General features: G+C 39.7%; 2 protein-coding genes across 5 annotated transcripts in view; one reads left to right on the top strand and one right to left on the bottom strand.

The window, feature by feature from the left end:
* Positions 1 to 4,941, top strand: part of gnptg (N-acetylglucosamine-1-phosphate transferase subunit gamma) — a 9,904-nt gene extending 4,963 nt beyond the window's left edge. The window contains exons 8-12 of one of the 3 annotated variants that reach the window (XM_088323184.1): positions 1,056 to 1,138; positions 1,203 to 1,331; positions 2,280 to 2,361; positions 2,428 to 2,560; positions 4,269 to 4,941. In XM_088323184.1, coding sequence (XP_088179310.1) covers positions 1,056 to 1,138; positions 1,203 to 1,331; positions 2,280 to 2,361; positions 2,428 to 2,516 — 383 coding nt within the window. In that variant the 3' untranslated portion in view covers positions 2,517 to 2,560; positions 4,269 to 4,941. Of the gene's footprint in view, positions 1 to 1,055; positions 1,139 to 1,202; positions 1,332 to 2,279; positions 2,362 to 2,427; positions 3,241 to 4,265 lie in introns of those variants that run through there. The other 2 variants (XM_088323185.1, XM_088323183.1) reach the window with 2 other exon arrangements.
* On the bottom strand, positions 4,191 to 17,548 carry chlsn (cholesin). 2 transcript variants are annotated; one of them, XM_088323181.1, is made up of 12 exons: positions 17,414 to 17,548; positions 15,685 to 15,837; positions 15,537 to 15,593; positions 13,512 to 13,670; positions 13,376 to 13,432; positions 12,834 to 13,001; positions 12,676 to 12,732; positions 11,386 to 11,535; positions 11,228 to 11,284; positions 6,739 to 6,902; positions 4,559 to 4,640; positions 4,198 to 4,494 (listed from the first exon to the last, which is right to left on the bottom strand). In XM_088323181.1, the coding sequence occupies exons 2-12, from the start codon at positions 15,820 to 15,822 to the stop codon at positions 4,315 to 4,317; spliced, it is 1,269 nt and encodes a 422-aa protein (XP_088179307.1). In that variant the 5' UTR covers positions 15,823 to 15,837; positions 17,414 to 17,548; the 3' UTR covers positions 4,198 to 4,314. The 2 variants fall into 2 exon arrangements, with proteins under 2 accessions (XP_088179308.1, XP_088179307.1); XM_088323182.1 differs by lacking the exons at positions 13,376 to 13,432; positions 13,512 to 13,670 and having other exon boundaries at positions 4,191 to 4,494.

The raw sequence follows: 17,548 nt of genomic DNA, 5'->3' as shown, positions 1-17,548 counted from the left end.
CTTTCTCCCCATCTTTCCTTTTCATTTTTCCTTGATTCTTTATTTCTTTCTGTCCATCTCTCCTTTTCATTCTTCCTTCCTCATTAGTCCGGCCCCTGAGAGAAGGTTTGTTTTATCGTATGGCCCCCGGGTTAAAATGAGTTTGACATCCCAGCATTTGAGCATTGTCGTGGAACGTGGATAATAACTAATGATAAGTATGTAGTATAGAGGACAGTATCTCTGCCTGTCACGTGGAAGACCGGGGTTTGATTCCCGGTCAGGGAACCAACCTATTTCGAATAGATCGTCGTTGGGCGTCACCCCAAAAAAATACGCAGAGAAGAGGTATGACAAAAAAGGAAACACGCTTTATTGCATTAGGGACACATTCAAAGTTCCAGATGTTCAACATTGGCTTTTATAATGTTCTCAAATAAAGTTAAGATATTTCGTGAAGGTCGTCCGCCGGCCCTATCAGCTTGTGACCTCTTGCAACAACGTCACCCCATACTTATCATTAGTTATTATCCACATTCCACAACAGTATCAGAACATGAAACAATTACATGTTGAAGTTAGATTACTGCACAATGAAACGAGAGGCACATTATGTAAGAAAAAAAAACATACCTTTTTGCCTAGTTTTTCTTGAAAAACTGATCCAATGACATCTGCTTTTGCCAGATTTTGAGAATGTCGGAAATGCACTAGGCAGACTTACGAACGATTGTCCGGAACCTATCTTGTCTGAAAGTAGGGCAGCGTCAGTACTATTTAAATCTTCTTTTCTTGTCCATAGGAAAAATGAACACGTTTGTGTGTACACACAATGCAATATAAGGACTATGCAAAGAATTGTATTTCATATCTACATTACTGCATTGCACTATTTTCAGATAGACATACAATTTAGGCTAGTGTATACAACCCCTCGCTTGTAAATATACCATATCCATCCCAATATGTTTTTTTAAAATCTTGCGTGTTTATTTCGGAGTGCCAACAATGCACACTACGTTACAATCAATGACAATAAAGACACTTCTATTCTAAAGTCTGTCCGTCTTTTAAAGTGTACCCCACCCTGGATGAGAATTTCCAGAAGGAGTGGGATGAAGCGGAGCAGTCACGCTATGAAGGTCTCATCACCGAGCAAGTAAGATAATAGAAATGTAAAAAACGAATGACACCAAGCTAAACGCCGCTAATGTACCTCGCAGGGATACGACAAGCGATTAAGGGATGTTTTCGAAGACGCCGGTTTACTAAAGAGCCAGAAAGCCAGGAAAAATCCTTCCCAGGATGCGGATCAAGTAGAAACGCACGACTCTTTGCAGAGATGTAACGAGGTTCGTTAACATGCATACCTGTCAAGCGCCAGGGCTCCATGCCCTTACAAACTGTCGTATTTTCCCTTACAAAATAATCTTGCACCATATTTTATTTCCCCAAACGTGCTTATTTATGTAGTTTAACATGTTATATTGTACATGTGTTTTGTTATGTCATATATACTGTTAATTAACATTTTGTTGGGAGTTGCTCGACATGAATGAGGTTTATTATAAAAAAAGTTCAAAAATGAAGTTGCTTGGACGTTTACTGTAGAAGGAAAAAACACATGCAAATATAATTAAGTAGATAGATAGATAGATAGATACTTAAGTAGAATTTTCTTATTCAAATTATGAATTCATTTTCTGCATTCAATTATTGTTGGTAATATATTGATTAAAGGGATCACCACAAACCTGTCTATTTTCATTTTCTCCTTTTATACTTCCTTTTTTTTCTTAACTTATTTAAACATCATAATAATTCGTAATATAATGCATCAAAGCAAGTGAGCCGTTTGAGAACCGGCTCTCTTTAATGAGTTGAGCCGAAAAAGCCGGTTCCCTAAAAAGAGACGGACTTCCTTTCACTACACAACTACCACATGGATGCAATGGGAGATCCCCAGGCGGCAGACGCATGCGCACAGTAGCATCAAACTCCTCGCTTTGTTTGCAACGAAAAATAAACGATACCGAGATAGAGGCTACTGCGGCGAACTCGTTTGACTTGATTGATTTGCCGTTTCGTGACAGTCGATGTATACCGGATGGTACCCATCATTGACAAATTTGCGTTTTTCCGTACAGATTTCCTTGTAAGTCGTACACGTCTTAAAATGCACAATAAACGTACTTTGTACGGCAAAACCGTACAGGTTGACAGGTATGAACATGTCAGGATTGGAAACTGAACGACACACATTTCTATAAAGGGTGTTTCTCGTTTTTTTTTTTTTGCAGGATTTCCGAAAACAGCGAGAAGAGATTACGAGGCTTCGAGCCCTGCTCACTGATCACAATATCGATTTTGAGGCAAAACCAGGTAAAGTTTCACTCACTGGATAAGAGAAAAAACAGTGTGCACAAATGTAGACTTTTTTTTCCACAGATGGGAGTAAAACTGTGGAAAGGACAACCAAGGGACATCATTTACGCGGCGACGTCGGCCATTTTGAACCACAAGAGGATGCAGAATAAGAACCTGATTGTTTTATTTACAGGATTGTCAAAATGGATGAGAGGTGGAGACTTTTTTTAAGAGTGACTTTCTCAGACACTGATAGGACCTTTAAAAACTGTCTTAATTGGAGGGGAGGTATACATGTCCTAATTGGCTAAGAAATGTGGTAGGAGGAGCTAAATATCTTCTTTTTTGGCAATGACGTCATAGAAACTGGAATTGTTACAATGTGAAATCAAATTATCTCAATTTAGTGAAGCCTTAAAAGGAAACTTGGTAATATCTGACCACTAGATGTTGTATTATCCTAAAACGACTGCAAAAAAGCACAAAGAAGATGACAAAGTATTGAGACTCAAAGTAACCAAACCACACCCCTTTTTGCCCGGCCGTTCACCAGTTTTGCTTGATTTTTGGTGTACTTCTAGCAGCAAGATAGCGAACAATCATGTCCGCTCCCTCTAGGTGAGCCTGTGTAATATTTAGCACCTCCTAGTGGTACAAAACATACAAGATCAAGTCAAGTCGTGTTTATTTGTATAGCTTTTTTTAACAAGGACTCTCAAAGGGCTGCACAGACCACAGATTATTGCAGACTGCAGACTACACCATTCCCTGATCTAAAACCTACATGAGGGCAAGGAAAAACTCAAAACCGCAACACGGGTTGAATTAAGAAACCTTGAAGGGACCGCACATGAGGTAATCCCCCTTCCAGGATGAAAGATCATAACCAATGTTATTTTTTTTTTTAAAAACAACCAAGGGTGAAGAAATTTGTATTCATTTTACAAAGTCGAATCCCTACCTAAAAGTCGTCTCCATGTTTGTCTGGCATCTTGCTGCTACGTTGTCCTCTGTGGCACTGGTTTTCATTCAAGTCATGTTTATTTGTATAGCCCTTAATCACAAGGAGTCTCAAAGGGCTGCACAGACCAGATTATTGCAAACTACTTTTTCTCTTTTTTCGCCTTTCCCCTCTCTTTTTCTCTTTTCTTTCCCTCTCTTCCTTTCTCTATCTTTCTCTTTTCTTCTCTATTTGCCTCTTGTTCTTCTCTTCTCGCATTCTTTTTTTCTTTCATCTCTTTCCTCTTGCTTTTTTTCTACTTCTGTATCTCTCCCCTTTACATCTCTTGTTTTTTTCTTCTCTTTTTCTCAATATCTATTTTCTGTCTTTATCATTCTCTCTACAACCAAAAAATGAAATTATGATTTTTTTTTGAATTTGTATTAAAAACAACTAACTTATTGGAAATTTAATGTATTTATTCAAACAACAAATTTATTGGAAATGTAAATAATATCGTTTCAATTCGCATTACACTATACAGTGATACCTAGTGGTCAAATATTACGCACTGGGGCTTTAAGAAAAATGCATGTTTATTTGACAGTTCATGCATTTTGGCTAATTCTTCAAATCAATGAGTTTCTTTTACCAGCAGGATGCGCCAAGTAATGCACAATGTGCCTTTAAATTTGCATTGTATCCCTCCAAAACACAGGAGTTGATTATGTAAAAATCTAAATGTTATGAATTAATTATTTTTAAGTGGAAGGGATGTAAAATGCTTGAAAAATAACAAAAAATCCTCAATTGTGTTATATGCTGCTCGGTTTGTACACATTTTTTTATTTTAAAAATAAAAACTAAGATAAGATCAGACTTTTCATGCTATATAAAGGCAGATCATTTCATTTAATTTTCATTTGTTTAGCAATTTTCTGCTTCATCATGATAATAATATTGCAATACTTTTGTTTAGCAGATATAAATTCCAACAGAAAAATTCAAGCCTGAGGTGCGTCTCATCTTCAGAACAGCAACTGGAGTAATTCTCTAGCTCTCTCCGCCCTCTTCTGGACATTTTTATTCTCAGGTGCTTTCCCAGATTCTTCGACCTCAACTTGGGCTTTCTGTAAGGAGAGGTCTTTCGCCAACCCCTGCAGGCCCTCCATGTACCGAAGCAACACCGAGAAATCCTCATCTGGAATCTGTCGGAAAATTTAAACGCGATTGGCGGAAGGGTGGACGTTTTGTTGCGGTCGGTCGCGTTACCTTTTCGGAATCGAACATGTTTCTCAATAGCCAGGTTTGCTGTTTCTTCTCAAACTTCCATGCTGTGCGATCGTTGGCCCAGCTGGAAAGACAACACTGTGTTGAAAGCAGTTTTAAAGAATAATGCAGAACTGGGTGGTCAATTAGACCCTGACGACCAATTCCTATCATCTATCTCAAATAACTGCAACTAAAATACTGAAAATGAATATAAAATGTAAAATCTAAAGGGAAATTCTCAATGAGTATGCATTCAAATTTAGGATCCATTACGGAAACCTGTTTCAATGAGGGAAAAGGAATCAAATAAATAAAATAAAATATGTCATTGGTGATCAATGATTTATTTTCTTGAATGCTTAAAATCAGAAATTATCAACGAAAAAACAGAGAAATATTATAGTCAGACTGTATACAGATCACCTGGGATCACATTTTCATAAATTAGGCCTTAAAAACATTAAGGAATAAGCAACAAAACACGATTCATCACACCAATATTTTGTCTCTGCGGTCCAAATTATTCAAACTGTTTTATCTGGTGGAGTTTCCACTTCACAACTACTATTTAGAGTGAACAAAGATGGACTGCCAGAGAACATTCAAAAATGAATCGCACGAAAAGAGGGAGGCTATAACATGAGAGGGACGTAGTACCTTCAAGATAGAACCAGTGAGAACCACCAGGAAAAGTATGTGTGTGTCTTTATGCGTAGGGAAAATTTGGAACGAATTACAGGATGAGCTCAAACAATGTCTAAATATTCACCTGTTCAAATTCAGAAACAAAAAAAACATTTTTGTCAAAGTACAGAGGGGAAGAAAATGGGGCATGAATGATATTTAGAGATTCAAACCATTATATAGCAAATGGATGGTTTAAGTCGATAATTACCCTTGTTATTGTTGTTGTTAACATTATTATAATAATTATTATTGCCATAACTGTTATCCTTGCTACTTTTGAAACTATTTTTGGTGTCTGAATGATACAAAGTGATTAGTAGCATTATAGAGTTCATAGATAGGTAAACCCTGCAACCCTAGTTAAGATAAGCGGCACAGAAAATGGACGGAGTGATGATAGGTAAAACTGAGAATTAATCTGTATTATAATTACTACTATGATGATAATTATAATAACTTATGTGACTATTGTTATTTTTATTGGTATCCAAGTAACTTTAATGAGCAAAAGTCTTATAGAGTTAAGGGATGGGCCAAGCTTATTATCAAGCTTGTCATTATTATAACTATTATCATGACGATTATTTTATTCTTGTTAGTATCATCACCTCTATGACTATTCTTATTGTTGAACACCGTTATTGCTATTATATTGTCACCATTATGCAAAATCATTACAATCTAGATCTATATTTATTAACAAAACAATGAGGTGAATAAATATGTTGGTGATAATGGTAAAAACTAAACACAACAAAAATGGGGATACAATTACATAGATAACTTTAAATAAGAACCCAAAACAGAGATGTACTGCACAAATCATAGTTAGGGCAGACAAGTGGGAGCTTTTATGCGAGAGGCATCTGTCACAAGCTCCTATGTTTTGTCTGAATAGGGGCTAGGAGCAAATAAGCATGTCTTCTACCCACTCCCATCTCGTGCTCCCTCTTGTTAGCTTCCTTTATGTGATTTTTCTTCTTCTAATTTTTGTATAGAGCGGATTATAAAAGAAGAATAGTTTATTATTTTCATTTATTAATATTATAGTTATTTGTAAGGAGAGATGACAGTTGAAGCTTTCTTTAGTGATATCTAAGCCAATATAGCTACAGAAGTCAAGTTTCTAGTTTCTTGCCTTCAAAAATGAGTTAAAATGGCAAAAAAATGGCTGATATCGGTTCTCCCCAATTGGGAAAATCGTCTGCCATTGAATGAGTTTAACGACGATGAAGGCAAATCAATTTAAAAGTTAACAGCCCACTCAAATGGAAAATGAAGGTTTGACGTGGGCTCTGAATCTTTAAGAACTGTATCTGGGCGTTTCTTTCATATACCAGTAGAGGGAGCCAGAATCGCATTAAGCCGATTGGTGTTAACCTCGAGTTGCAAGAAGAATTCTTGCGATTTCTGAGTTCACCAAACCAGAGTTTCTATTTAGCATAGAGCTCGCTGATTTCCCCAAAAACTGCACGCAAAAGCGAAAACCTTACCGGGTGAGGTAGTCCAAGGCCAGTTTAGACGCGACAGGGGCGGATTCTTTGGTTTTGGGCTTGATGAGCCCTTCCGCTTTCATCTTCTTCTTGAGGAGCTTTTTCATCTTCCGCTCCAGGACTCGCTTCTCCTCTGGGCTCAGGTTCTCTTCTTGATCGGAAATCTGTCGCGGGAGTGTAAAACAAACCAGGGTTAGATGATATAGGCTTTCCTCCAGGAAACTTGGTAATCCTCTTGGATGAGGTGTGGGCACTCTGGGAACATAATTTGATCCTGGAAAATAATGGTCAATGTGATGTGAAATTAACATATTCCTTGGCTGATTGGATGGCATGCGACAGTGGTTCTCAACTGACCTGACTTCAGGACCCAGCATTCCACTTTTCAAAAATAGCCACATACTAAAACAAATTTCTACCCACAATATTTCTAAACATCGATACTTATTTGTTTGTAGATAATAGAGCTTCATACACTGGTTAAAAGCCACAAATACAAACATTTTTAAACCATTTACTTACTATACTTTCCAGTAGCGGAAGGAAATAAAACCAACAAATTCATAATAAAATGAAATGAAGTCCCTCTTAAACACATTTAGGACAATGCCAATTGACTGAACAGGAAGAAGAGATCGAGCAGGGCATTGTCGCACAGTGAAATAAAATAAGCTGAAGAATCAGATTTTGTCTGGTGATCTCATTTGGCGGTTTTATTGATTTTTGTCTTTAAAAAAAAAATCAAAATACTTAGCTTTAATGGCTGTTCAGGTCACTAAAGGTTCCCTACCCCTACTGCAGTAGCAAAGTAGTCGACAATTATGTCAGTTCCTTTTAAGTGAGGCTCATGCTATGTAAAATAAATGCTAGTTTATTGACCTACAAGTATCTTTTTTTTTTTAAATAAAAGCATGTTTATATACTTTGTGTATTTATGCGTGTTATTTGAATCTATATTTCTTTAATATAAATTTATATATATATATATATATATATATATATATACATACACAAAATAGTGGCTCTAAATCAGGAGTGTCAAACTCAATTTTAACTCTGGGACCACACGATAGAACAAACATTCTCTCGGGGGCCGGACAAGTAGATTAGAAAGAAATAAGAGAAAAAGAGGGAGAGAAAAAGAGAGGGTGGGACAAAGAAAGAAAGGGAGAAAGAGAGAGAAGAAAAGAGAATGTGAGAAATAAGAGATAAAAGATAAATAGTGAGAGAGGGGAAAAGGGAAAGAAAGAAATCCAAAGAGAAATAGAGGGAAAGGGAGAAGGAGAGAAAAGGCGAGAGAGAGAAGTGCAAGAGAGAATGGGAGAGCAAGAGGGAGAGAGAGAGAGAGAAAAGGAATACAGAGCAAAAGAAGGTAAAAAGACAGAGAGAGAAAGAGACAAAGAGGAACAAAGAAAGAGAAAAAGACAGCTAGAATGAAAGAGAGTGTGAGAAAAAGAACGAGAGATTAAGAAATACATGTACAGCTTCTTGGTAAGAGGCACCTGGCTTTGGCAACATCAAGTGGACATATTTCAACCTGCAGATCGTTTTTCTCTTGCGCTTCCCTCAGCGTTTGTCTCCCGGGCCGGATTTAATCTCTCAGCGGGCCCGCTCCGGCCCGCGAGCTGCCCGTTTGACACCCCGCTCTAAGTAACACACACTGTCCCTGAAACTCCCGGCGGTTTCTTGCATGAGAGCTACTTCATTGAATTTGAAAGCTGCAGGTTGCAATTTCTTGAACTACGTAAAAGATCAACTTAAATGAGAAAATAACCTGCTTCCTGTTTCATTGCACTTACGAGGGGTTTCCTGTATTTAGTCGTCTGTGCAACACTTCTACTCGACGCATACTTTTTTTGGATGGCAAATACGTCCTTTTTAAAATGAGTGCAAAAAAACTTCAGGCAGACATGCCCCCAGAAAAGAGAACATATGATCCTCCGGGCTAAACAAGGAAGCCAGTATATGCTGTGATTTAACGGTCTGCAAGGTGAAGGAGGGAAAAAAAGGAGGGCTTTTTGATCACATGGCATCCAAGTCACTCTGAAAGTATGCTGGTTGAGATGTTGCCCGCGAGAGTACGACAAACTCCCCCGGTGAGCGTTTGCAGCAACATCGATTTTGTTTTTTTTTGAAGCCTTGGCAGCCTTGGAACGGCGAGATTCAGACAGGAGAGGCGTGAGCGACGATAACAAGCCTTCAGAAATGGTAAGTGGAAACATGTGTTGCGGCAGAAGCTTCCTCAGCAGAGGCGGGGAAGATATCGACATGCTGTGCAGTGTTCATTTTACCTCTGAAAAATGATGGGTCCCGGAGACTCGCATGCTCAAAAATCTATCGGTCCCAACAGAGATCTATGGGTACCCAAAATATAAATATATAAATCTATAAATTCATTCAGTTTTAATCATCACAGTTAATTGGTAATACAAAGCAGTTATCACTTCAGACTTTTCAGTTCACAAAAATATTGTACATTATACAAAATAATATGGCTGAAATATTAGTCTATATATTCATGCGGTTTTGATCACTTCAGATTTTTCAGTTCATATATTCTTCGTGGTTTGCTGTCCCGCCACAGTTGTAAAGCCCTCTGTTGCGGCCGTGTTACAATAACAAGCATACTAGTGTGCGTATTTAAAAATACAAAGGAGGCAAAACGGAGTTTCGTTGTGGTTTATTTAAGTATTGATTACCAAGTAAAACACACAGATAAAACTATTTTGGTGCTAGACAGTTTGGTGCTAAAGTCTTTTTACCGGGAATCCATATCAAACAAAACTGTAAAAATCGGTGTCCTCTGTTTCTGACCAGAAATGCTTCACTATATCTTCATTAAAAAGTCCACTTTCTTCACTTTCACAACAGTCCCGGCAGACACGTTAGCCCAAGCGTCGACAATCTGATATTTTCGTTATAATCTGCTGATGGTTTCTGCGCCACCGCGGCCCTGGTCCGGATGGAAAGATGACACAGTTTCAATAGATGAAACATCAAGACAATAACTTTCAAATTGCTAAATTCGCTGCGGTGTGAGCATCCATGAGTACTTCCGCCAACAATGCATTGTGTGTCACATGTCCCCTTTTGCGCAAATGGGAAGTGGTTGCATTCACATAGGAGACGCATAGAAGTCATAGGAGATCGCATTTAACAAGAAAACATCAGATTTCAAGTCTCGACTCGGCCCGGGCTTGAACCTGTGACCACCCAGTCTCGGGGCAGGCGCCCAACCCTACGGCCACCGAGCTGGTCCGCGTCCACCGCTTTACATGATAGGTCGGGCCGCAAAACTTGAAGAAAATCTCAGACTTAGATGTGCGCCTTATGGTCGTGAAAATACGGTCTAGTAAATATTTTTTACCAACTCAAATCTCTTATTTTTGCGGTTTCGGTTTTCTGTTGACACAAGGCCCGAGTGCTGATGACTGACGAATGCTCAAAAGGACCCCGATACACGCAGGCAATAGAAACATTGGAAACAGAATATCGGATTTCTGGAGCAATCCCAATTAATCGCTTACATGCCCGGAGAAAATTGGATTACACATTGCGTTTGTGAGTATTTGGATTAAAAATGGGAGCCACGTCATTGAGCTAATATGGGACTGAGGCCTTAAGTGGATTATTGTGCGCATTAATATGGCTTTACATGATCGGAATACTGGAAATCCGATTACTGTAAAATCTGGACTATAGAGCGCACATGATTATAAGCCGCACGCACCACATTTTGCGAACATTATTGGTTTTGTCCTAACACAAGCCGCACCTGTATATAAGCCGCATGCGCCAACATCACAAGTTTATCCCAAACCTGACCTTAGGTGCCGCGATTGTAACTGCAAATATAGTACACAATCCATCCACCACAATCAGCAACATGAACGGAAAATGATACCGGTAGTTTGAATTTAATGCAAACCTTTTAAGTCCAGGTCCCGTTGAAAGTAATCCAACGAAAAAAATATATATTTCCAAAGTTAAGGGTGGGAAAAATATATATCTACTATTGTCCGCTGCAACAACAAAGAGATTTAACTCAGATTTATCCCATTTCCCGTCAGCCCGCGTTTGCTCCGCCCCTTCTTTTTGATTCGCTCGTAGAAAACATATCACAATAAGTCTCTAAAACAAATACATTACAAAAATATACAGTTGCAAGTACATATGATACATGGTTACACATATTTACAAAGAAAGACGGTATACCGAGAGAGTTTTCAAAGCTTTAATAATAATAATATAACTTTCATCCCAAACCGTGCCTGTGAAAGGTACCACCACTACCTCGGCTTACAATTCCACCGGTCTAAATTTTACCTTTTGTACTCGAGTGCCGCTGGTGGCCGTTAGAAAAATTACATAAATTGGCCGCTTCACTGAATAAGCCGCAGGGCTGAACATTTGGGAAAAAAGTAGCGACTTATAGTCCGGAATTTACGGTACCTTAATGTAAATGTACCTAATAATTTAACCCGCCTACCTTTGTTTGGTCTTTCTCAACGGAAACCGCCTTATCTGGAACTTCAACTGGAGCACCCTAGACAAGGAAAAAAAAAAGGCTGATTGTAATAAAAACCTAGTGAAGATCATCTCTCCATCTCTCCCTACACCACAGCGAAGGCGTTTTTTTCGACTCACCTTCGATCTTGACCTTCTCTTCTTCTTTTTGGTTTGCACAATAGGGACTTCATCACTTGGAGGCTTTTCCTCAACAAGGGAAGAATCATCCTTACTCTTCTTTTTTGGAGTCTTCTGTGATTGATCTTGAGCCGTGACACCATTTGAACTCTGCAACAAGCAAACTCGTGGAACTTAAACGGATGCGCGTGAATAAACTCTTTTTCATTTTTGGGGGCAGGTGGGTTGGCATTGGACTTCATTGGCAACAGTCCTCTTCTTACTTTCACCATTTTCATCCTAGGACGCGAAGGATTTTATACATTTGACTATAAAGGATTTTATACATTTGACTATAAAGGATTTTATACGATTGAATAAAAATTACATTCAATGCAAAAGATAATCACTGACTGGGCTGTGGTGCGAGGTCAAGGCACCCTGGTGGAAAATGTTGTTTACAGGAACGGCGGGAACGGGACGTACGGCTGATAAGATAATCAGCACATCCAGACGTTGACGCAGGCATTGTTTTGGGAAACAAGACATCAAGGCGCGCAAAAAAATCCTAGGCACGCCAGTGGGAGGAGCCAAAACACCATTATGCGGGGAGAAGATGGCCAATAGGAGAAAGCTAAAGGGCTTCAGAAGGCTTCCCACAGACGCCAACGTCACTAATTCGGCCATTTTCGATGGAGTACACTTAGTTAAAATGTTAAGGAAAAAATCTGCCTCCGTGTGGAAATGTAAGCTTCCTGTTCATCTTTTCCCTCAAGATACGAGCGCGCATAAATGTTGGGTGAATGTTGGTCGTGTTTGGTTAATGGAGTCAGATAACTAATCCGAAGAATTAGTTATGGACGCAAGAAGCAAGTCGCTCACGCAATCGGATCGTGATCTAAATACGGAAGTGGATCTTCCGGAGCAGGAGATGGCGGTGTCAAGGACAGGAAAACAGGTCGATAGCCGGGACAGGAGAGTAAATATGTGGTCCGGATAAAAAACAGGTCCTAAGCCGGGACGGGAGAGCCAACAAGCTCGGGGTCAAAAACAGGTCGGAGACAAACGGGGAGACCAGGAACGGACGGGTGGAAGAACGGGTGAAAAAACAGGACAGGCGGGAGTCAGGGTCAAAATTCTAGCCTTGTAACAACAGAGGTTCGCCCACGGACCGACAACCGGAGAGTGACAGGACTGAGTTTTAAAAGGGAAGGGGACCAATCAGGTAGCCCGCAGCGGCGGTCACCAAATGAGTGGGCACAGGCGATGCTAATCAGTAATTATGACAGGAGGGGTTTTAAGCACACCTACCTTTGTTTGGTCTTTCCCCGCGGAAACCGCCTCATCTAGGACTCCAACTGGAGCATCCTGGACAAGAAAAAAAGGGGGGATTGTAACAAAAAAATAAAGTAAATACTATCGCTCCATCTCTCCCTTCACCACAGCGAAGGCATTTTATTTTTACTCACCTTCGATTTTGACCTTTTCCTCTTTTTTGCCCGCACACTACGAACCTCATCACTTGGAGGCAACGTCTTTTTTTCAGCAAGGGAAGAATCATCTGTACTTGGAGTCTGCTTTTTAGGAGTCTTTTGGTTCTTCTGTGATTGAGCTTGAGCCGTGGCACCATTTAAACTCTGCAACACACACACTCGTGAAATTTAAACGGATGCGGGTGAATAAATTCTTCCTTTTTCATTTTTGAGAGGGGTTTTGGTTGGCATTGGACTTCATTGGAAACAGTCCTTTTCTTACTTTCACCATTTTTATCCTAGGACGAAATAAATCCCAGCATGCTCCCCACATCTCCCTCCCTTTTTACTTACAAAGCACACTGGCGGGTCAAGACAACCAGAGGGGTTAAGAGAGAACATCTTAAGGGACACCTCAAACTGGGCACCACACCATGACACGGATGATTGTGCGCGTTTATATGGTTTTACATAATCGAAATACTGGAAATCAAATTATAACCTTCGAGTAAATGAACCCAATAATTGAACTCGCCAACCTGCGTATGGTCCGTTTCCACGGAAACAGTCTGAGCTAGAGCTTCAACTGGAGCACGCTGGACAAGAAAAAAACTGAATGTCATACATTAAAAAAAGTCAAGATAATTTCTCCTTAAGGCAATTTTTACAACTCACTCCCACTCTCGATCTTCTTCTTTTCTTCTTTTTGGTTCGCACACTATCACTGGGGGACAACGTTTTGTCTTCAATAAGCGAAGAATCCTCTCCACGTGGAGTCTTCTTCATTTTCTTCTGTGATTGACCTTGAGCCATGACACAATTAAGACCCTGCAACTAACACACATCGGGGCACTCGTCAAATTGGTTGGCATTGGACTTCATTGGAAACAGTCCTTTTCTTACTTTCACCATTTTCATCCTAGGATGAAAGAAAACCCCAGCATGCACGAGAAGTCGCTCCCCCCACCCCCCTGCCTGCTTACTTACAGCCCAATGCGCCCCACAGCCAGAACACTGAGGGTAACAGTAAGACAAAAGCAGATATGTGCGGTGGAAAAATAGATATAAAGGCTCTTTGAACTCAGTTGGGCATCGTAAACACATTTTTAACCCTCTTGTCGTCCTCGTTTTCTGTAAACACCTCGGGTCCTCCAGGTCAAACAGATCAGTCGTCAAATTTCATATTGCTTGAAGAAACAACTTTGACATCACCACATTATATTTGAATCAGTTCCCCCTCTTCGCTGAAGATTTTATTGAAAATGTGCAAAAATGTGTTCTGGATGCACTTTTTTAACTCCAATGACTTACATTTCTCTCTGTCCTTCCTCCACAACTAAGGTTTAAGTTTTTTAAGGTTGAAAAAAATGTAATTACAGTATTTCCACACACATAAGGCGCACAAAAGTCTCAGATTTTCTTCATATAGTAGGGCACACCGCTCTATCGAGGGTCGGAGGCCAGCTAGGTGGCCTTAAGGTTGGGCCCCCGGTCCTGAGAATGGAAGGTCAAAGACTACTGCCTTGGCCGAGTCAAGCCTTATAACATTTTTAGGTTAAAAGGTTCACATTTCCAACTAAATGCTACCTCTATGCATGTCCTGTGGCTTTTAAGCGTTTCTTAATTGATTGCCATCAAAAGCACACTGGCGGGTCATTTTGACCCTAAGACAACCAGAGGGGTTAAGAGAGAACCACTTGAGGGACACCTCAAACTGGGCACCACACCATGACATAGATTATTGTGCGAGTTTATATAGTATTACATAATCGAAATACAGTGGAACCTCAGTTTTCGAACGCCTCGCAGTTCGAACAAATCGGAGTCCGACCAAAAATTGAAAAATTCTTTCTTCGCTGTTCGGTCCAAAAAATCGGAGTTCGAACGCCGGTAATGCGTGAGTGCGTACGCTAGGGTGCCATGCTGAGCGGCGTACGGGTGTAGATCGCTCTTTTCGTGACCAACTGTTATCACGTGCGGACGTGCTTCGTTTTGCTTTCGCTTTTGATATTGGTGAACAAAGTGTTTTAGCCCCTTATTATGCCTACGAAGAAAGTCAGTGCAAGCAGCAAAGTTGCTACAGGTAAAAAAAGAAAAGTAGTGCGTACAACTATTGCTGATCCTGCCTGCGCCTTCTGCTGACCACCACAAAGGTAAGAAATCCTATTCATATTTCTTTTCTTTATCCTTTTTTTTTATTTTTACACGTTCGTGTTAGCGTAATCTTTCGTAAGGAAGATTACAATAACGCGAAAGTACGATTAGCCTGGGTTAGCTTTAGGTTTACGTTAAACATTCAGTAAAAATTCAGGGTGTTGGAACGGAGCCCCCTTTCCAATTAACCGCTCACCACTTGTTGTGGAGACCCAGGTGCTAAATGACTTGTAAACGACCTGATTTTTTTTATTTTTACAAGTTCATGTTAGCGTAATCTTTCGTACGGAAGATTACGATAACGCGAACGTACGATTCGCCTGGGTTAGCTTCATGTTTCCGTTAAACATTCAAGGTAAACATTCAGGGTGTTGGAACGGATTAAAACGATTTACATTATTTTTAATGGGAAAAATTTGGTGATCGAACGAATCGGTTTTCGAACAGGGTTCTGGAACGGATTATGGTCGAGAACCGAGGTTCCACTGTACTGGAAATCAAATTATAAACTTCAAGTAAATAAACCCAATAATTGAACTCGCCAACCTGCGTTTGGTCCTTTTCCACTGAAACAGTCTGAGTTAGAGCTTCAACTGGAGCACGCTGGACAAGAAAAAAAAATGTGAATGTCATACATAAAAAAGTCAAGAAAATTTCTCCTTATATCGCAGCAAAGGCACTTTTTACAACTCACTTCCACTCTCGATCTTCTTCTTTTCTTCTTTTTGGTTCGCACACTATCACTAGGAGACAACGTCTTCTCTTCAATAAGGGAAGAATCCTCTCCACTTGGAGTCTTCTTCATTTTCTTCTGTGATTGACCTTGAGCCATGACACAATTAAAACCCTGCAACAAGCACACATCGGGGCACTCGTCAAATTGAAGCAATTATAAAATACGCAATGATAGGTTCCAAAACGGTCAATCATGGACAATTCATCACATCCACAACACTGCATCATCTCCAAACGGAGGAGTAGCTTCAGCGACAGACTGTCAGTCTTGTTCCACGGACAGACTGAGATAATTTCTCCCTCATGCCATGAGGCTCTTTAACTCCACCCGGGGGAGTAAAAGCCCACATTAAACCACACCCCACATTGCATTTACCCTATTTTTTATTACAGTGTGTATTTTATGAACCACTATTTACGCAACATTGGGTATTTATGTATTATATTATTTTTACTTTATTATTGTTTTATTTTCAACACAAGTATACTGCTGGGGATGAATAAAGTATCTATTTACAGTGTTCTCGTTTGCCCGCGCCCCTGCGTCCTCGAGGCATCATTTTTGCCGGGGATGCATTGCGTCAAATCAACGTGCGTCCCTGGGACGCAACTTTTTTGACACCAAATTGTCATTATTACCCGATTACTTTTTTTTTAAACAAAGATTTACCGCACTCCAAACTTTTCGTCAGGCAGATTTGCCATTGTTGTTTTGGTCTCGCGCCGATCTTGGCAAACGACATCTCGTTGCTTCGAGATGACGTCATTGTTTTGGTGGTTGTCGAGTGAAAGAGAAGTATACGTCCGTAAAAACAGTTGGTATTAGGTGCAAATCAACCAAAAATTGGTAATTTCTTCAGTGTCCGTAATAAGTCTAAACATAATACAGAAAGTGGTAACAACAACAATAATTCCGGCACGAAAAAAAGGAAAATACGTGTTTTGAAGCGAACGATTCGACGAAAGATAAATAAAAGAATAATCGTAGCAAGAAAAGGACTTTTCTGCCAAAATGGACTCAATTATATTCCTGGTGACGCTATGAGGAGGATAATAATGGAGGCTACATGTTCTGTGATGCGTGCACCCAGCGTGACAAAAAACTGGATTGCATAAATCATTTCGCAATACGAACTTTCAGAAAAGCACAACGACAATGAAAACCACAAATTAGCTATGGAAATTTCGTTGCTGCAATTGGACCTTGAGAAAGTATTACAACTGTGGCGGGACAGCAAACCACAAAGAATATATGAACTGAAACATCTGAAGTGATTAAAACTGCAGGAATATATATATATATATAGACTAATATTTCAGCAATATTATTTTGTATAATGTACAATATTTTTGGGAACTGAAAAATCTGAAGTGATAACTGCTTTGTATTACCAATTAAGTGTGATAATTAAAACGGAATGAATATATAGATTTATACATTTGTCGCCGATTTACAATTGCCACCTCGATAACACAGAATTTTAGGGACCCATAGATCTCTGTTGGGACCCATAGATTTTTGAGCACGCGAGTCCCCGAGACCCATCACTTTTCAGAGGTAAGATGAACACTGTATATATCCATCTATCTACTCATCTATCTATCAAAACGTATTCGCCAGGTAAAAAAACTGTAAAGAATAGTTTTAAGAAAACATCAGCACATTTCTTTTCGTAAAATGTACTTACAGTAAACAGCAATGAACGAGAGACTGCTAGCACGTGTTGTCGCACAATAGTACGTCACTTTACCAGAAGTGATGTCATACGGAATACAGTAATATGATAGGATAACAGTACACTGCGATTAAACGAAAGAAGAAA

This window comes from Urocampus carinirostris, chromosome 19, assembly GCF_059441175.1.
Source record: "Urocampus carinirostris isolate Australia breed hairy pipefish chromosome 19, RoL_Ucar_1.0, whole genome shotgun sequence".
Taxonomy (NCBI): Eukaryota; Metazoa; Chordata; class Actinopteri; order Syngnathiformes; family Syngnathidae; genus Urocampus; species Urocampus carinirostris.
This window is presented reverse-complemented; position numbering and strand designations above follow the sequence as displayed.